Source organism: Anguilla rostrata, chromosome 3, assembly GCF_018555375.3.
Source record: "Anguilla rostrata isolate EN2019 chromosome 3, ASM1855537v3, whole genome shotgun sequence".
Lineage (NCBI taxonomy): Eukaryota > Metazoa > Chordata > Actinopteri > Anguilliformes > Anguillidae > Anguilla > Anguilla rostrata.
In genome coordinates, this window is record NC_057935.1 from 58,242,997 (window position 1) to 58,263,452 (window position 20,456).

The window sequence follows — 20,456 nt, forward strand, 5'->3', positions numbered from 1 at the left end:
CATCAGGCTGAACATCGACAGTGCGGCCATAGGGCGACCTGCATGTCAGCTTCGCCTGAAACATCCTGTCAGAAGTTCATCCCTTTGAGAGCCCCAAAATGCAGAAACAAAGGGGTGGCCAAGACCTCGGGGCAGCAGGAGGAAATGATGTCGTGACAACAACAAAAAAAAAAAAAAACGTACGAGAGCTTAAGTGACCTTGTAAAACACACTTATGTAACAGGCGCACACACACAATATCCGCTTTCAACACTAATTATGAAACTACGGGGGGAAACTCTCAAAGCTTTTGGACAGTTCACGGTCGCTCAGGGGAAGTCCTCAGCGATGGGCAGATGAAGCCAGGCTTCGCCGTGGAGCCATACATGGGCAGATGCTTCCAAATGCTTTGTGAACCTTCGCACAATTTGAATCAGCAATTGCGATTTCCTGTGGAAAGTGCAAAGCCCTTTTCGATTGGCTGAAGGAAGAGACTGACAGATGGTTGAAGCCCCACCCCTTGTGGGGATCATGGAACGGTCACAAGTGGTGCTGTACAGCCTGTTCACACCTGGATCAGCATGGAAGCCACTGTCCCAATATATATTAGTGAAAAAGAAATATAATACTTGAGCAAGACAAAGAGAAATATACATGCAGATTTTAATGAAAATGTACAATAGATATCAGATTAGCAAACTAGTGTAAAGCGTTATTAATTTTTACATTACTGATAGACAAACAGACACACAGAGCCAACAAACACACACACACACACACACACACCCAGGCCAGCCACATACAGAAGCACGCCCGAGCACTGACGCACACACACACACACACAGGCGTACATGTTTCATCACACCTGAGCACTGACACACTGACACACACACACACGCACACACCAGCCACATGCAGAAGCGCGCACGTTTCTTCACGCCCGAACACTGACACACACACACAAGGGTGAGGCAATAACTGACCACAAGCAAAGGTCCTGGTCCATTCGCCATTTATTAACTTTATTAATTATTTTCCTGACAGACGCGCTTACACACGGCTCTCAGCTGGCTCACACAGCTGGCTATTCCTACAGAAGCGGTTCACGCCAGGATGCCGCCTGCGGGCGCCACGGCAGCGCCCCTTTCACCCAGGAACAAAGCAGGTCCCGGCAGGGAACGAGCCCGGCTCGCAGGTCCCGACAGGGAACGAGCCTGGCTCGCAGGTCCCGACAGGGAACGAGCCCGACTAGCAGGTCCCGACAGGGAACGAGCCCGGCTCGCAGGTCCCGACAGGGAACGAGCCCGGCTCGCAGGTCCCGACAGGGAACGAGCCCGGCTCGCAGGTCCCGACAGGGAACGAGCCCGACTAGCAGGTCCCGGCAGGGAACGAGCCCGGCTCGCAGGTCCCGACAGGGAACGAGCCGCTGCAGGTCCGCAGGGACGAGCCGCTCGCAGGTCCCGGCAGGGAACGAGCCCGGCTCGCAGGTCCCGACAGGGAACGAGCCCGGCTCGCAGGTCCCGACAGGGAACGAGCCTCTTCTCTCTCACCAGTTCAAAATAAATTTTTTTTAAAAAAATTAAAAACCTGCATCCTTTGGGCGACTGCTGCAAAAGCAGCGAGCGGTGAGTAGCCTGTAGAGCGCTGCAGCGAAACAGACGATTGGACAGCAGAAGCTGCTAATCTGCATCACAAACGATGACTTCGGCCCAACCGTTAGTGTAATACACCAGAAAGCGACAGAAACAGCACGCTAAAGGGGAGGGGCTAAAACAGAAATTCACAGTGCTGTCCTTTTATTCGGACGCTTAATAGTTTCAAAATGCCGTTGCGGTGCATAAACGGTGTAGAAGCCAGCAGTGTGTGTGTGTGTGTGTGTGTTTCTATAAATAAGTTTACTTCTAATCCAAGCCAGAGTCTCTGTTTGAACCCCTGATAATGTGGAGATGAACATTTCATATATATATTCGTCAAATGAAAGTGGCAGAATAATATAGTTTTTTTTTAAATCACAAAATATCAAAATAAATCCAATAGCTCTGTTGGAATAATCCCCTAAAAACAACTGTAGGTCTTGGAAAGTTCATACAGTGAGGTATGGTCCAGAGCTATAAACAACAAAAAGAAACACAAAGCAAGAAATTATTCTCTCCTGGTTCTACCCACTATCAGCTAGTGATAAAAAAAAGCCAGGATTCATGAAAGCACAAACAGCCGTAACTAGCAAGCACCATCATTTGCTTACACATTTCAACCAATTGTTCTATTGTGGAGACAGAGCATCTGATTGGTTTAAACAAGCCAATGACTGACAGATCCTTGTAGCTCCACCCATTTTGGGTTCACTAACTCTCCAATCACTAATAGCAATAGTTCTCAGGAACAGGTGGTATGGGTTTTTGCCATTATGCAGACTACATTTCCCACAATTCAATGAGACTGCTGCTAGGCCCCAACTATCAGCTTAAGAGTTATCATCCCTGTGTGCAAGTCTCAGACATTCGATTGGAAAACTAGAACATTCCATAGGTTCAGATGACACCCTTAAAGGATTTCTGTTAAAAAGAGAAAACAACTAAATATACCTCTCAAATGAACCAGTACAAAAAAAGTTTAACTACCTTTTGGTTCCTCAAATCCTTGAGTAGAAATTTACATTTGGAATGGGTGAAGGATTGCAAAGCTATTCAATAAAAAAAAAAAGATTTTGTGGCTTGCCCTGATTAATGTATAAAGAGTCCTCATATTTGCCAGGGGGGTGGACGGTTATGGACCACAGCCCTCCATGGTTAATGGGGGGGGAGTTAGGGTTAGGGTTAGGGTGGGGGGGGCAAATTAAATAATGAACAGGCACCCACACCAATCAAGCCTCCAGACAGACAGCACGAGTTTCACACCCATCCATACACACTATCAGGACAACAGGGGTCATTTCTCACAAACACAGGACACAATAAATGATAATCCCCAATCACATTTTGTTTTTCTCTCTTCTCTAAAACCAGTGCAGGAGACATCGGCGCAGTTTAAACAGAGCCCCCCTCCCTCACAGACCCAATCCTCAGCTCCCATTGGCTCCCGTCTGTATCGTCATCTCGGGAGTCTTTGGAGGTGCAATCAAGCGCCACGTAACTTTGGCTCCGCCCACAAGCTGTTGTTGTATTTTTTTTGTTGGGTTGGGTTGGGTTGGGTGGTTGGGTTGGGTGGGTGGGGGGCGGAGCTGAGTGACCCACCAATACCCTTAGTTCCTGGCGGCGATGACAACGGATAAGGCCACGCCCCCGATGGCGACCGCAGTGGCGCCGAACAACCACTTCCAGCTGACGCTCTGAAGGGGGGGGGGGGGGGTGACGGGGGGAGGGGGGGTGAAGGGAAATAAACAAGGGGGAAAGGAGTTTGAAGCATTTCACTTGACGGTTAAAATTATTAAAAGCGTCATGGCACGCAGCCACAACCAGCGCTCAGCGCCGCCGTAGAGCTACAGCGAAGCCAGAGAGGGGGAGGAAAAAAAGAAAAACAAAATGGCCGAGCCACGTAGGCCAGCAGCGGTTGAGGCGCCAATGACGGGCGGCATCTGCCGCCAAGGTTTTTTTTACTCTTAACTGCATCAAACGCAACACCAGCCTGAAAAGACCTCTACACAAGCCCTCTAAGGGCCACGGCAGCCAGAGTAAAACTACGACCACGAGAGCGGTCACGTCCCGTCTGGAAACTTTCACTCAGCTCGAGCGTACAACTGAAATTATTACAGCAGTAATCTGATCTGATGAATTTAATTTGTCATGACGGCGGTCACATCCCATCTATGTACTCCATACGTATCCGTAAGGGTGCTCACATTCCATTCTGTGAGAGCGAATGAGGTTGTAACCGTGAGAGCGGTCACATCCCATTCTTGTGAAAGTGAATAAAGGTGTGACTGTGAAAGCACTCATATCGCACGCAGGTCCGTGGGCACGGGGGTCTCACCCATGAGGACTTGCCCTGGTGCTTCTGCGGGGCGGTGGGGGCGGGGTTTCCCAGCATCTTCTTGTACATGGCCTGCTCCGCCCCCTTGTGCTCCGAGTGCTTCTTCACCAGCTTGGAGAGCTCGGCGTGGATGGTCTGCAGGCAAACAGAGGCGGCGCGGCGTCAGAGTGGCGTGCAGGCTAAAGAAGCATAGGCTAGGCCAGCTCAGAGCCGCTACATACTGCAGGCTAACGCAGCCTAGCGCTATACGCTACGTGCTGCAGGCTAACACAGCCTAGCGCTATACGCTACGTACTGCACGCTAACACAGCCTAGCGCTATACGCTACGTACTGCAGGCTAACACAGCCTAGCTCTATACACTGTACTACAGGCTAACACAGCCTAGCGCTATATATGCTACGTATTTCAGGCTAAGATAGCCTAGCTCTATACGCTACGTACTGCAGGCTAACACAGCCTAGCGCTATACGCTACATGCTGCAGGCCAACACAGCCTAGGCCAGCCCTTTGGAAAGGGAGAGGGGTTTTTATGATGTGTTAATGTGGGTTCTGTACAGGCATGGGACAGTCTGCCCCGCCCCCCCCATCCCTTCACCTCCCTCACGGCAGGTACAGAGGGTTCCCCTCAGTCCCTTACACCCGCCCCCCCTCTTCCCGTACAACTGCTGCTTAGATGACCAGCCACTGCCGAACACCGGTTTTGGGTTCCTCCTACCCCCGGGGAGTCACCTGACCATCTCCTGATCGCCTGTGTGGGATACCAGCATTCCAAATGTGTCTCGTAAACTTCCCAGCTCAGCCGACCACACGGTATGACGAACCACCGCCACCCCCCCCCCCCCCCCCAAAAAAAAATACTCCCACACTGTTTAACAAGGCCAAAATGCATTCCATAAACACCTCAGCTCAACAGAGCACACAGCACGATGAACCACCGGGCCCCCCCCTGCCCCCCCCCCAAAAAAGTACTCCCACACACATTTAACAAGGCCAAAATGCATTCCATAAACACCTCAGCACGCACCAATACCCTTAGTTCTTGGCAGCAACAAGTCCCCCCCCCCCGCCACTGCCCTCCCCCCCCAAATGCTCCCACACAATGTTAACAAGGCCAGTGATAAATAAATAAAGACTGCCCTGAACTCTGCACGGCTCAATGCAAACCTAAAAAAGCATAACAGGCATAACCAAACCATCAGCTGACCTGCACAGAGAACAGCCAAATTCAGCTTGGGATGGTGCCCGTGTTCACACCCCCCCCGCCCCCCCACAGACCCCCCGGCCCCCCAAGCATTTTCACAGCACTTTTTAAATATGCTTTGCCTTTCTGCTTTTCATACGCGCACAGAAGCAAACATGAGAAGCAGCACAGTACAGCACATATTAAAAACTGCTAATAATAATACGCTAGATGTGTTAAGGTTATGCTAATAATTATATCACGTTGAATCAATCCCTGCATTTATTTAGCCTTCATTTACCTCACTGACCTACCTCACTGAGATGAACAAACACAAACACTGTAATCATAGCAAAACAGTAGCTTCTCCATCGCAGGGAAATTGCCAGAGGGGCAAAACAAAAAAAAAAAATCATGAATGTGCAAAAACATGCAAGGGGCCGGGAACATTTGTTTTTATGTTTTAACCATTTCTTCTCTCTCTCCCAATCTGGCATTCAGAGTGCATATCGGTGTGACCCTTCTTGTCACAGTGACATAGTGAATGTGCATCAGCGTGGGGGGGGGGGGGGGGGTTGTTAAGGAGCACCATGCATGCTGCTGCTCCAGTTATCCTGTGCAGCTCAGCAGACTCGGTGAAGGACTCTATTCTCCACCAGAACACGCGAGATGCAGCGGTTCACACAGACCAACGTATATAAACACGCCAGGAACGCTTTCCAGTGCCAAGTAGCACAGCAGCAGAGACAGTTTATCACTAAGGAGATGACGCCACTGCAGTTCCATCCTGGTTAGGAAAAGGAGTTCCTGTCTCTTTTTTTTTTTTTGAATGGCTTTAATGTAGCGTGCAGGCAGCTGTGACTGTACCTTGTTGCTGGGCTCCAGTTTCAGGGCGCTCTTTAAGTCTCTGATGGCTTCCGTGTACTCTCCCCGCAGCGCCAAGACCTGCAGACACAAGCCAGGACAGGAACCCAGAGAAACAGGAAACCCTGTGACTCATCAAAGCCTCACTGCACTCACATATGTATACACACACACACACACACACACACACACACACACACACACACACACACACACACACACACACACACACACACACGCAGAGACGCAGACACACAGACACACCCAGACACACAGACACACACACACTCACACACACACGCACACACACACGCACACACACACACACACACACACAGACACACCAGACACACACACAGACACACAGACGCACACACACTCACTCACTCACACACACACACACACACACACGCACACACAATCACACACACTCACACACACTCACACACACACGCACACACGCTCACACTCACAGACACACTCACATACAGATGCACACACACTCACACACACACACACACACACACACCTTGCCCTTGCGGAAGAGGGCCTTGACGTTGTCGGGCTGGTGGGCGAGCACGGACACGCAGGAGCGCAGGGCGGCCTCCAGGTGATCCAGCTTCAGCTGGGCGGCGGCCATGTTGTTCAGGCACTTCACCTTCACGTCCAGGAGCTCCGCCTCTTCCTGCGGGCTGATGTCCACTGACGAAGGAGGAAGCGGTCAGAACAAGAACGGAGGGAGGGAGAGAGGGAGAGAAGGAGGGCATGGCATAACGCGGTTCTGAACAACACACATTACACAACACACTCTGGTCAATAGACAATTATACCTTGACCCCAAAGCCCACACACACACAAAAGATGCGAAAAATACTCTAATAACTTGTTAATAACCCAGTAATAACATCTAAATAACAAGTTAATAACAGACCGATAACGCAAGCCAAGTCCCAGAACTGGTAAGGAAAGCTCAAGACAAAACTCCAACATTTTCTACCCCCCCCAGTTTGTAACGCGACGCAGCGGGACAGATCGGATCTGCAGGACAGCCCTTTGTGCCAGCCCCACGTTTACGGACCGCGACCCCCACCCCACACCGGTGCTGTCCGGGCCCGGACTGTTAGCTGTAGCTTCAGGGCTCGAGTGCCAGTGATACAGGCATCAGCCCACCAATGCACGTCGTTTAACGTCATATCAACCCTTAAAGCTGTGAGGTCACAAATATGAGATTACAACGTTCTTAACTGGACATTCTAATGCTGATGTCACAGTCGCTGTGGTAACCGAAAGCAACAGAGTTCTAGAACAATGGCTTAGAATTTTGAAAAAAAACATTCCACCTACTCTTCAAGGGGCTAACATTCACCATCCTACAAAACGGACTTTTTGCTCTCTTCCCGTTAGAATCGAGCGTTACTTAATATTTTGCCGTGCGTTTGTAGTCTTTGTTTGTTTTCCAGGTTTGTTTTTATTGTCGTTTTGAGCACTAACTGCTCGCCTCCATCCCCCCGTGATAATTGGCTATGTCGGTGCTGAATGAATGGGAGAGCGGGGGTGGGGGGGGGTTAATTAGCACTGAACACTGTAATTAAGCTCCTGCCCGGCCTCGCTGTTACCGGGGGCTGTGAAACGAAACCGCCGATTTACCGTTAAAGCCGCCAAACATGAAAACACCCACTTCAGCGTTTATCAGGAAGGTCAGCAGGAGGGCGCGCGCGCACGGCTTTCAGACGCCATTTTAATTTCCATTTATAAACGTTTAGAGGAAATCAAAGGGGCGCGGCACTCACTGAAGTGTAAAAATAAACTGCACTGTAGTAATAATACTACAGAGTAATAACACTACAGAGTAATAACACTACAGAGTAATAATACTACAGAGTAATAACACTACAGAGTAATAATACTACAGAGTAATAACACTACAGAGTAATAACACTACAGAGTAATAACACTAGAGTAATAACACTACAGAGTAATAACACTACAGAGTAATAACACTACAGAGTAATAACACTACAGAGTAATATCTACAGAGTAATAACACTACAGGTATATACAGAGAATAACCTACAGGTAATAACACTAGGTAATAAACTAAGTATAACATAGAGTAATAAAAGGTAATAATACAGAGTATAACACTACGATAATAACACTAGAGTAATATACTACAGAGTATAACACTACAGGTAATAACACTACGAGTAATAACACTAGGTAATAACACTACAGAGTATAACACAGTAATACACTACAGAGTAATACACAATAATAACTACAGAGTAATAACACTACGAGTATAACACTACAGAGTAATAACACAGAGTAATAACACTACGAGTAATAACACTACAGAGTAATAACACTAGTAATAACACTAAAGTAATAAATACAGTATAACTACAGAGTAATAACACTACAGTATAACATACAGAGTAATACACTACAGAGTAATAACAGAGTAATAACACTAAGGTAATATACAGAGTAATAACACTAAAGTAATAACACTACAGAGTAATAACACAGAGTAATAACACTACAGTAAACACTACAGAGTAATAAACTCAGATAATAACACTACAGAGTAATAACACTACAGAGAATAACACTAGGTATAACACTACAGAGTAATAACACTACAGTATATAAGAATAACACTACAGAGTAATAAATACAGAGATACTAGTAATATACACAGTAAACAGAGTACTACAGGGTGTCACGTCTCTTTGCTCCCCAGAGGTCTTGGCCAGACACTCGTTCTGCTTTATCTTTCTTATCTCTTCAAGCAGTTGTTTGTCACCGATTCGTTATTCAACCGTATTACAGATACTCCTGCTGGTCGCTGTAGACTCCAAACGAGCACGTTTTTTATAATTATTTTAATCGTGTGGGCGTCTCTCAGAAACGAGGCGTGTCACGATGTTGCGTTTGGAACAGCCAGCGCTCCAGACTGTTTAACGGTCCCCCCCGGGGGGGCGGGGGGGAGGGGCATGGCCAAGCCATCCGATTGGCCATTCTACTAAAGCCTTCATCCGAGACAAACCACAGGAGAATATTAACCGCGCGATAAGGTCGTCTAAACAAAGCACGCAGGGAAAAAGAACGTAGCTCTGAACTGTTAGGAGGAAATGTGTGGATGGAACGCACGCCCCAGAACAACACGGCAACGGAAAGCTCTGCCAAATCACACACACCATCTGTCCGTTTATCTCTCGGTACATTCTTTTCTCCTTCAGGGACATTCGATGCGTGATTCACAAGCGACGTCTTGTTGTCAAACTAGCATCGTTTTGTTGATAATCTACGAGTGACGGAACGATATTGGTTACACGGCACGAAACGCCGACGCATCAGACATGCACTAAACACTGGCGTGTCCTGAAGCAGACAGCACAGTGAGCTCCTGTGCAGCGATACGGCACCGGGACTGTCCCTTCCTTGCAGCAAACAAAAGCCCATGTGCCTGACCTCCCTTTCTGACCAGTGGCCCCATTGGTCGCCGGGTGCTACCTGGAGCCCCCAGGGCCCTCCCGCCTCACATTTGGAGCTGAACCAATCGGCGAGCCCCATTAGTTGCCGAGGTGACCCTCACTTTTGGAGCTGGACTCGGCCGCCTGCAGGGCGATGGCGTAGGAGTTGACGGCGAAGGCGTAGTCGCCGCGCTGGTAGTGCGCGTTCCCGCGCTCCCTCTTCCTGTCCGCCAGGGCGGTCCGCTCCGCCGGGGGCAGCAGCTCCAGGTCGGGGGCGTCGCCGACCTCCAGCAACCTCAGCTCCAGGGTCAGATCTGCCCCGGGGGGCACAGGGGGGGCCACACTGTCCCAGGAGAGGGAGGGGGAGGGGGGGGGGGGGGGGTAGACTGCGTTATGGACTGTGCCTTTGCAGCCAGGATTGTAAATGAGAGACACAGCGTCCTAAATTACCACCCATCAAGCGCCAAAAGTGGGTAAAAACAGGTCACCCACCATGTTTACCTGCCCTTTGCAGACATGCAGGTGTCCACGCAGGTGTCCTTACCTCCCCACAGTTCCATAGGCGTATTTGGCATCAGTTTGGACCAGAGCTGTCTCCTCCAGCTCCATCAGCTGCACGGCGAGGTCCAGCGCCTGAGAGAGAGAGAGAGAGAGAGACAGAGAGAGAGAGAGAGAGAGACAGAGACAGAGAGAGAGAGAGACAGAGACAGAGAGAGAGAGAGAGAGAGAGAGAGAGACAGAGAGAGAGAGAGAGAGAGAGAGACAGAGAGAGACCATGTCTAAATATACGTCCTCTGCTCAGGTCTTACCATGTTTGGTAACCACGACAACCAGTGAAATCAGGCAAAAAAATAAAAATAAAATAAAAGACGACAGTGGCTAGCTTAGTGGAAGCTGTACCCCAAACTGCTCTCAGGGAACCCCCCCCACTCCTCCATCCTCATCTGGTCACCACGGTTATCGTTCACCATTCTGTCAAATACATTTATCATCACAAACTTTCCAAAAGGTCCACATGTTTACAATACACCTCAGCACACTCCATTTGCATCCGGGTCATGTCCTGTGTTTTTATACATTTTTACTGAAATTCTGAGGAGTTCTGCTGATCGTGATCAACAGGGCCATCAAAGCCAAGCGGCCGAGTGACACGTGTTTGTTGTGGTCCTCCTTCAATCACGAGCCAGTCCAGGCTTTGGAGGGAAGGTGTGCGGACCCTTAAGCCAATCAGCGGCTTAAGCTAATCACTTAAGTGCTGAAGCAAGCCTAGAAGCCAGCAGACACTGTGGTCCTCCAGGAATAAAGCCTGACACCCTGCACACATGTCACCAACTACACGCTGACCAAAGGCTGTCCCATATGCAGAAACTGTACTGGTTATGAGAAACTCTGTGGCAGGGCCTGCTCATTCTGTACCATGGCCCTCTAGTGGCGGAGAGGGCTAATTACACCAACCAGGTCCACTGAGTCTGTTTCCTACCCTGTTCCCACCAGAGCCTGTGCACACCTGGGTTCACCAGATCCTGACCCTGCAGCAACTGCAGTTTTTTTAACCCTTTAAGGTGTAAGATCACAAACACGTGATTAGAACATTCTAAACAGAACATCTTGCTACATGCTGACAGCAGTGAAAACGATCGACCATACTGTATGGCATAACCAGAAACGCAGAGCAAGAGTTGCTAGACACCGACATCCAGCTTTCGCCCTGTGCGCAATCGGTCTTCTCCGAGTGCAATGTGATGCAGCGATGTACATGTGCAGCTGCTTATATACCATCTGTATTCTGCAAAACCAGTGGTACAGCCTCATGGTTCAAGTGTCCAGTTTGACACAGCTGTAGGACTGAGACCCGGGTGTGTATTCATAAAGCATCTGAGAGAAGTGCTGATCTAGAATCCGGTTTCCACTGTTCCTAGATCAGTCAGACGGGCACAAATGGCAATTTCACACCACAGAAACTATGGACAAGTTAAAATCTCTGTGCCCACCCAGTGTAAACACATGCTTATATAAACCATCTGTACGCCTTCCTTCAAATCCCCCATTCCACATACACAAAAAAAATATGACATTCCACTGGCAACAAGCCTCAACAGAGCCTGGGAACCCTTTCCAGGTCTATACGAAGCGCAGCAGTCTCTACCTGGATGACATCACCGTCCCCGAGAGTGAAAGAGAGGCTAGGCTCCTCCTCCACGGTGGTGCCGTCGGCCAATGAGGTCTTGAGGTGGACCCTGACGTTCTGGCCCTTCCGCGGCCTGCTCTCCGGCCCTTTCCCCGCCTCCACCATCTTCTTCTTCAGCTGCCCATTTCCTGTATAGATCACATGACACGTCACATGACACGTCCCTGCTGCACAGAATTCCGGGAAATCCTGAACAGAGCAGAACCAGATGAAAATCAGTGGACCGGCACGGATTTTGCATTAAAAATCCGACCGAGTCAAACCTGATCCTTTCTGCTACTTGTACTTCTGCTACTCAGAGAGGACCATTTGAATATTCAAAGATTGTTTGCGCTAGCAAGTTTGAACCCCACTGTCAGGAAAAACAAGAATACTTACTGTTGATTATGTTAGGCCCATTGGCGCAACAAAAATAAAGCCTGCCACTCGTCTGCCAATTTTCACAGCACACACTAACGACACAAAATGGCTGCCATTTCGCACAGACTGTGTCTGTACATAATGAAGGAAAACGGGAAAAAACTGTCACGTTCTCAGCCCCTGCTGTATTCGCAAAAACAACAGTTTTCATGACTATGTGGGGAAGTTGGTGCCAAAGCACCGGAGCCACAATGCTACCCAAAATGGAGTCGTTAGTCTTTCCGCTCAGCAGATCTCATTGGCTGGGCAGCATTTCAAACGTCCCTCTCGTTTGTCAGTTTTGGAATGTGTGGGTTCATATATTTATTCTCGCTTTCTTTCTGTCATTTGATGAAAGCCTGGGCAGCCAAGATGTGTTTTTATGAATCAAGTAAATATATATATCTCCTTTACAAGCCTGTGCTGTGCCACTCAATCTGTAGGTTATACACTTTTTAGGAAGACATAACGCCGCCCCCCCAATCAACAGGAAGTCAAAGATAACAAGAGAAAAAAACAAGAAACTAATCAGATAAAACCATTCAAAAAACATTAAGGGAGCCCAAATTACCCAACACATCCAGCCATTCTGTGGTCTGAGCTGGGAGAGATTCAGCCCCAGGGGCAGATATCCCAGAATCCTCTGCTCTGCTCTTCTCCTGCGTCTTCTTCTCCTTGTTAATGTCTTCCAGAGGTGGGAGGTCATCATCGTCGTCGTCATCATCATCATCAGGGCCACCCTCCTCTTCGCCGTTCAGAATGTCGAAGTTCTCGCCGCTGTCCAGCAGGGAGGCGTGGGCTGGTCCCGAGGTTTCGGCTGAGGGGGAGCCCCCCTCGCTGGCATCCGATTGGCCGGCGTTACCCTCGGGGTCCCCCCCGCCACCGACGGCTACCGGCACCTCCTCCAAGGTGGCCATCGATTCGTCTTAGAGCGGAATCTCCTGAAACAAACAAGCAAAAACATTCACAAACACATGCACAAACACACACACGTGCATGCAGTTTATCATCAAAAGTTGTGAGCTACTGATACTCATTTCACCTTCCCATTCAAAACCACCTCAGACAGCAACTCAATTAATGCTTTACAACAACAAAAAACGAACTCTTCTCTCCCTGTGTTATGCAGGTCATGTGAGATGTTAACCTAAACTTCGTTTTACTTTTGGCTGTACACAGCAAAATGTTAAGTATTAATTCAACTCTAACGGAGGTTATACGACTCCAACAGGACTACATGTACACTGTATGAGTTCATTTAAAACTAAACATTTCACTGCGTAGTTGTGTCTCGCGGAGAATTTAGCCGCTTTTTGCTGCTTTATGTTCTCATCGTAACATGAACAACCAAGAATCCAGGAGAGACGGATTGGCTGTGTAATTAACTGCTTTAATTGAACAATAAATGTAAGTTCTATATAAGAACAAATAACAAGGTTGCATAGAGATGCAAGTAAAAGAGACGGCAATACAGAACACTGTGGACTTTCATTTTTACGATTAATTTGGATTAATATTTAATCTACCGGTTGTTTGCGCATACCTTGTCCTCAAAATGTTACTGTTAATAATCACACACAACAGTTCGTAGCAGCCTAGGTTAAATTCTCTGGCCAAGCATGCTTAGAGGCAAAGTTTTGGTACAATGTTGCTTCAAATCGAAATTTTGGAAACCTCATCAAAGTCGGCATACGACATGAACTGAATTATGATAGTTGGTTTGTTTGCATGATCATGATGGTCAGTTCAGCTAACATTTTTTTTTTCAGGCGATAAACCTTAAATGCATACCGAATTCCTTTTCCAATGCTAAAATAAGCATAACGTACAACGCCAGTAGTAAAAAAAACAAAACACATATTCTTTAATACAGCGGTTACATCACATCTCTGACGCACACTTTGCTAGCAACCTAGCAAGTTACGAAGTTTCCATTTTAGCTAGCGTTTGCTAGCAAAGACTGCGAACTGATGCATGTACTAGACCCGTAATCCCATATGTGACGTTTCATCTGGAAGCTAACGTTAGCAAGATAGAAAATCCAGTACAACACGCCTCGAGAAAACAGTGACGATTTGACAGCATTGGCTACAACTCTGACAGTACTAGCTAAGGATTCGCGAAGCTTAGCGAAGCTATCCGTGCGAACATACTTAGCTATTTGATACAGCTAGTAATAAGAACCTATTCAGCTTTCTCTTTCCATCGAAAAATAAAAAAATACAAATCATTCGCTCGAAATGAGAAACATTTACCTGGACAAGTTATTCGCCACTTTAAATCGAAAGCGGTTTAAAGTTATAAAATTGCATCAATTCCAGCAAGCAAGCTAGCCAGCTGGCTAACTGGCTAAAGGTTCCTGCTCACCTTGGATTCGCTTGGATCTTTTTTTTTTTTTTTTACGTACGCGGGTGGTTGCCAAATGCGTCATTTGATCACCCTTGCATACCAACATTTGTTATTGTGGTAGTATTGTAGTACGACTTTGGAGAACTCACTGGCGTTCACAGTGGTTTCTTAAGACATTTTGCTTACTTGTAAATATTGTTGAAGCTTTAAATAATAAACAAGATCTTCTATTGGCATCAAAAAGTCATTCATTTTAGGCTGGAAATACCTATACTTCCTTCAATTTTCTTCTACTTCTTTGCCTTCTATTATTATTATTATTGTTATTATTATTATTATTATTATTATTATTTCGTTTTGTTGTCATCACAGTTGTAATGTTAATTTGTTAAGAATTGAACGCATGTGTAAAGAAAAATAATAAACAAAATAATAAATAAGAAGAAGAAAATAAACAACACTGTAAACCAACAGTTATATTATTTTCGTTCCCTAGTCTTGATATCCTGGCCATGATTTTAACCACATTTTATCTTTCCACGGGGCATTATTACAAATCTGGCAACATAGAAAGCCTGAGCGCTTCCTTACCCAGCCTGAATTCTATTGGCTGTTCTCTCTTACCAGTAAGTCTTCTTATAGGTCATCATTGCTGACGCCCATCTCTGGGAGAGAGACAGAGAGAGAGAGAGAGCGAGAGAGGGAGCTTTGACCTCCAAGAGATTAATGTGTAATCCTAAAGATCGTGGCAGAGCGAGATTTTATTGGGTGAATGACATGAAATATTACATGTTGTGACCCAATTTCTTACTGACTTATATCAGGGGACTGTTTACTCTGGTCTCAGCGTTAAGGGTCTGCTAGTTTTTTGTTGTTGTTTTTTTTAAGTTGTTGTTACTCAGAACTTCACTGTTTCAAGTATTCGCCCCCCTCACCTGGTTCATTGGACCTGAATCAGTTGCAGATTTCAAAGTGGAAACCAGCAAAGTAAAGGCTGTCCAGGCCCAGGGACGCTGAAATCCAGAATGTAGTATGCTTTTATGTTGTGTTATTAAAATGTGTTATAAATCTTGGTATACTTTAATAAGGGTGCAGCTGACAGTGTCCTGACTATGTCACTATCGCTGGGAGCTGGTGGCATCAGACGCCCAAAACAACAGGGGCACACATCAACAGGTGAGAGAGAGAGCATACACGCAAACACAAATGCATGCACACACACACACACACACAAACGCACGCGCAGACACGCACGCATGCGCTGGCACAGTGACTTCAGCCCATCTGAGATAATGTTCCTGTAACACGGTCAATCCATGATGCTCTGCCTCTCTCTCTCTCGCTCTCTCTCTCTCTCTCTCTCTCTGTGTCTCTCTCTCCCAGCCCCCCCTCTCTCTGTCTCCCTTCCTCTCTCTCTCATGCATCAAACACAGAGACCAGCTGAGCTGCGTTCAGAAGCCCTCAGGCACAAACGACCCACATGAAAACCAAACTGTGCTTCACCCTCAAGAGACAGCAGTCAGTATGACGCCAGCACAGGTGAAGACACAGGTGTCGCTACCTGGGACAAACTGAAGAGGCCGAACAGCTGAAAAGGGGAGGATAAGGAGTCGGAGTGGCCCCCAGGTTTCCGGAAGTCTCCACAGAGATGAAGTTCCAGCGGCTCCAGACGCACTCAACCAACAGATCTGCCCCAGAGGCTGCTTCAACAGGTCAGCGATGTTCCACCTTCCTTCCCCACTCACGATGATAAAATTAGAGTTGTTGTGTCTTTGTTGTTTACTTCGGGTGACTTCAGCGTGTCCGCACAGAAACACAGACTAAAGCTGCTGAGGTCTTGATGCAAGTCCAGGCAGGCGATGGTCACATGTGATCATGTTTAGATCTGGCAGTCTCCCCTTTTGCTTCAGGAATATCTGTATATATAGAGTTTGTCTGAAGTGTGTGAAACGACAGAGGCTTGGATTCAGAGACACTATTGCTACAAGAGAAACAGGGAGAAAAAAAACATTGTTCTGATGGAATATACTGTGATATATTGTACATGTCGTTGCCTTTTCAGAAAATATAAATATATTTCCAGGATGTATGTACTTATGTATTACAATGCCTAAAAGCAGCAATAATTAGTATATTTGGCCATATATTGTGAGGTATTGGCATATCCTTTCATGTAGTTTTCGCCCTCCCAAAGGGCAGACCACACCTGAACCAAGTCAGGCTGGGTTCACTACAAAAGCTCAGGCATTTTTTCCCCCTCTCAGTCAAAACTTGGGTTTTTTTTTTCAGGGGAATATGGTGGCATTATTTGTCAAGGGCAGCGAGGACCGAAATGTTTTATTCTGTCATTTCACTGCCTCTTTACACAGGGACAGGTAAGCAGTGCCTTTGATTTGCAGGTCAGTTCCCGGTCCATTCGCCCACCCCCCCCCCCACTCCCCCCCCCCCCCCCCTCTCTCCCTCTACCGTTTCATCACAGGAGGTGGTCTCACACCGGTGAGGTCACACATCAAAGGACCCCCTCCAGCCAATCAGCCAACAGCTCCTCTTTGTACCCAGAGCCCCCCCAGCTCTTGACATTTCAAGCTTTGAAAGGAAATTAAAAAATAAAATAAAAAAATTTTGAAAGCCCGCTGCAGCCCACACAGAACTTTCCTTTTTTCCCCCCCCGTGCAGGATGCTGCGCTACGTCGGTTAAGAGGGACGACGAATCGAAATAAAGAATAAGGAACGGTCCGGAAATGGGGGAGCCGCAGGAGTACCTGGCGGACGGGACGCCCCTGATCACGGCTGCGCAGCTGGGGAAGCTGCGGCTGGTGCGCCTGCTGGTGGAGGGCGGGGCCCAGGTGAACGAGCGCAACCAGCGGGGGGAGACGCCCCTGCTGGCGGCCTGTCGAGCGCTGCGCGGGGACCGCGGTGGCGGGGGCGGGGCTGCCAACAACGCTAACTCCGCCGCCAGCACTCTCCGGCTCCTCCGCTTCCTGCTGGAGAACGGGGCGGACCCCAACGCCCAGGACAGGGCGGGCCGGACCGCGCTGATGTACGCCTGCATGGAGAAGGCGGGGCCCGCGGTGGCCGCCGCCCTGGTCGGGGCCGGGGCGGACCCCAGCATGGAGGACTACGCGGGGGCGTCGGCGCTGGTGTACGCCGTGAACGCCCGCGAGCCGGAGACGCTGCGCGTGCTGCTGGACGCCTGCCGCGAGCGCGGCCGCGACATCATCATCATCGCCACCGACCTGAGCGGCGGCGGCGCCGGCGGCGCCGGCGGCTCGCCCGTCACCCGCCGCTACCTGAACGTGCCGCCCTCGCCCGACCACTCGCCCGTCTCCTGCATGTCCCCCTCCGAGATCGAGCTCCGCAGCGGGGGCTCCCCGGGGTCCGAGAGCGAGGCGGGGGAGAACTTCTTCAACTTCCGGGGCACGGGGAAGAGGGGGAGCGGGGGAGGCGGGGCCGAGGGCGGGGCCGGGGCCGGGGGCGGGGCCGGGGGCCGACGCCCGCACGGGCAGCGCCTGCACTCGGAGCCCTGGCTGGCCATCCACAACCTGGCGCACCTGCGCAGCTCCTACGAGGAGGGCCTGAGGCAGGCCGCCGTGCGCGAGGACGAGGAGGAGGGTGAGGAGGAAGACGAGGAGGAAGAGCAGCTCCGGCCGCACAAACCCCGGGACCCGAGGGTGCGGCGAAGAAGCTCCCTCCACCCCTACAGCGGCCTGGACCCCTGCTACTCTGACCCCCCGGGGACCAGGACTTCCCTAAAGCCGCTCCCCCCCGGGGGGGCCCTCCCACATTTGGGCCGCAGGAACACCCTGTCCTGCCTCCAGGACACGCCCCTTCTCCAGCTGCCCTCGCTGACCCTGAACCACGCTGGGTCCGACTCCTACCTGCAGGCCCCGCCCCCTGGTACACCTGCTGTGGGCCCGGGGCACAGGAGAGAGCAGTACTCCAGCACCTGGTCTCTGGTCTCTACAGACTGTACCCCAGCGACCGACGCCACTGGCAGGAAGAAGAGCTTCCTGCCCCCTCTCCCCACCTGCCCCGCCGCTCGACCCCCAGCCCCCCCCCCCACCGCCACCGAGATGTCCCCCAGGCCTCCGCAGACCATGCCCAGGCTGGAGGGGTGGCGGGGCAGGAGGCTGCAGCGACGGCACTCCATCCAGCTGGAGCCGGTGGGGCAGGTGGGGCAGGTGGAGCAGGTGGGGCAGGTGGGAAGCTTGGAGGAGATTCTTATCCTGTGAGGGAGAAGGCAGAACATGGGCAGAGTTTTCATGAGTGGTCTCATTGTGACATCACTGGGCACTCAAGTGCTCCAAAGAAGTTACACTGTGACATCATATGTTCCAAATGAGGATGTTCCATTGTGACATCATATGCTCTAAATGAGGATATTGCATTGTGACATCATATGCTCTAAATGAGGATGTTGCATTGTGACATCCTCTGCAGCTCAGGTCAGTCTTGCAGCTCTTGACTCTGTCAGCAAGAAAAATACCTCCCTTAAACTAAAATAAAATACTGCCTGATAATCAGAACCATAAAATGGGACTGTCACTGTATTCACAATGGTGAATTCTAAACCCTGATCATTTAAATGAGGTTTCCAAAAATACAGAATCATGCCGTCTTCACCAGCATTTAGCACAAGAGCTGAAGAGGTTTGTAACTGGCGTGGGACCAGGACCAGCCTGCTCGTGGGACCAGGACCAGCCTGCTCGTGGGACCAGGACCAGCCTGCTCGTGGGACCAGGACCAGCCTGCTCGTGGGACCAGGACCAGCCTGCTCGTGGGACCAGGACCAGCCTGCTCGTGGGACCAGGACCAGCCTGCTCGTGGGACCAGGACCAGCCTGCTCGTGGGACCAGGACCAGCCTGCTCGTGGGACCAGGACCAGCCTGCTCGTGGGACCAGGACCAGCCTGCTCGTGGGACCAGGACCAGGACCAGCCTGCTCGTGGGACCAGGACCAGCCTGCTCGTGGGACCAGGACCAGCCTGCTGGTGGGACCAGGACCAGCCTGCTCGTGGGACCAGGACCAGCCTGCTCGTGGGACCAGGACCAGCCTGCTCGTGGGGGTGACTCGTCACAAACGGGAGAGCGCGCAACCTTGACGACGACGCAAACACCGGCTGCCTGCGCAGCTTCTGCTGTCGCTGCTCAACAAAGACCGATTTGGAGCTCTCAAGGGGGGTCGCCGTGTCAGGGAATCAATTAAAATATACACACCCCCCCCACCCCCCAGTCCCTGGGGATCAGGGATGCCAGAATTCACCACCCTAACACGCACACCTGCACACACACACGGTCACGTACACACACACGCACACATACATACACACACACACATTCACGCACACACATACACAAGGACACGCGCACACATACACTCACACTCACACACAAACATACAAGGACACACCACCCCATCCACATGACTTCTGCACACTGCAGGGGGGTGTATCTGTGCTGATGGGATTGATGCTGGTGCTGCATGCAGATCACTGGAGAGACCTTCAGGAGAAAACCACATGGAACAGGCCTGAGTGTGCGAGAACAGGCCTGAGTGTGCGAGAGCAGGCCAGAGTGTGCGAGAACAGGACCGAGTGTGCGAGAGCAGGCCCGAGTGTGCGAGAACAGGCCAGAGCGTGCAAGAACAGGCCCGAGTGTGCGAGAACAGGCCTGAGTGTGCAGAACAGGCCGAGGTGAGAGAACAGGACCGAGTGTGCGAGAGCAGGCCCGAGTGTGCGAGAACAGGCCCGAGTGTGCGAGAACAGGCCCGAGTGTGCGAGAACAGGCCCGAGTGTGCGAGAACAGGCCCGAGTGTGAGAGAACAGGCCCGAGTGTGCGAGAACAGGCCAGAGTGTGCGAGAGCAGGCCCGAGTGTGCGAGAACAGGCCCAAGTGTGCGAGGACAGGCCTGAGCGTGCAAGAACAGGCCTGAGTGTGTGAGAACAGGCCCGAGTGTGCGAGAACAGGCCCGAGTGTGCGAGAACAGGCCCGAGTGTGCGAGAACAGGCCCAAGTGTGCGAGAACAGGCTTGAGTGTGAGAGAGCAGGCC

The 20,456-nt window shown here is 50.1% G+C and overlaps 2 protein-coding genes and 1 long non-coding RNA gene across 4 annotated transcripts; 2 read left to right on the top strand and 1 right to left on the bottom strand.

Annotated features, from left to right (window-relative positions):
• Nucleotides 1–974: 974 nt before the first annotated feature.
• On the top strand, nt 975–1,543 carry LOC135251348 (uncharacterized). Its single transcript, XR_010329128.1, has 2 exons — nt 975–1,144; nt 1,467–1,543. It is a non-coding gene; the product is annotated as an uncharacterized LOC135251348 (long non-coding RNA).
• Nucleotides 1,544–1,960: 417 nt separating this feature from the next.
• LOC135251343 (peptidyl-prolyl cis-trans isomerase FKBP8-like) lies at nt 1,961–14,455 on the bottom strand. Of its 2 annotated transcripts, none has more exons than XM_064328695.1 (9): nt 14,316–14,455; nt 12,632–13,001; nt 11,620–11,789; nt 10,018–10,106; nt 9,596–9,816; nt 6,524–6,696; nt 5,998–6,075; nt 3,949–4,083; nt 1,961–3,307 (listed from the first exon to the last, which is right to left on the bottom strand). In XM_064328695.1, exons 2-9 carry the CDS (start codon nt 12,975–12,977, stop codon nt 3,221–3,223), a joined length of 1,299 nt encoding a protein of 432 aa, XP_064184765.1. In that variant the 5' UTR covers nt 12,978–13,001; nt 14,316–14,455; the 3' UTR covers nt 1,961–3,220. The 2 variants fall into 2 exon arrangements, with proteins under 2 accessions (XP_064184765.1, XP_064184766.1); XM_064328696.1 differs by having other exon boundaries at nt 14,428–14,448.
• A 2,633-nt stretch (nt 14,456–17,088) lies between these two features.
• On the top strand, nt 17,089–19,510 carry LOC135251950 (ankyrin repeat domain-containing protein 34B). Its single transcript, XM_064329831.1, has 2 exons — nt 17,089–18,608; nt 19,082–19,510. The coding sequence occupies exons 1-2, from the start codon at nt 17,151–17,153 to the stop codon at nt 19,508–19,510; spliced, it is 1,887 nt and encodes a 628-aa protein (XP_064185901.1). The 5' UTR covers nt 17,089–17,150.
• The last annotated feature ends 946 nt before the right edge of the window (nt 19,511–20,456 follow it).

What these genes read in the sequence shown, in the direction of transcription:
- LOC135251343 (XM_064328695.1), bottom strand. Translation starts at nt 12,977, where the DNA reads ATGGCCACCTTGGAGGAGGTGCCGGTAGCCGTCGGTGGCGGGGGGGAC. An exon ending in GGCCGAGTCCAGCTCCAAAA is followed by an intron (nt 6,697 to 9,595) that starts GTGAGGGTCACC and finishes CTCCTTCGTCAG; the next exon opens with TGGACATCAGCCCGCAGGAA. An exon ending in AACTGGAGCCCAGCAACAAG is followed by an intron (nt 4,084 to 5,997) that starts GTACAGTCACAG and finishes GTTTGCCTGCAG; the next exon opens with ACCATCCACGCCGAGCTCTC.
- LOC135251950 (XM_064329831.1), top strand. Translation starts at nt 17,151, where the DNA reads ATGGGGGAGCCGCAGGAGTACCTGGCGGACGGGACGCCCCTGATCACG. An exon ending in AGGTGGAGCAGGTGGGGCAG is followed by an intron (nt 18,609 to 19,081) that starts GTGGGAAGCTTG and finishes GCGTGGGACCAG; the next exon opens with GACCAGCCTGCTCGTGGGAC.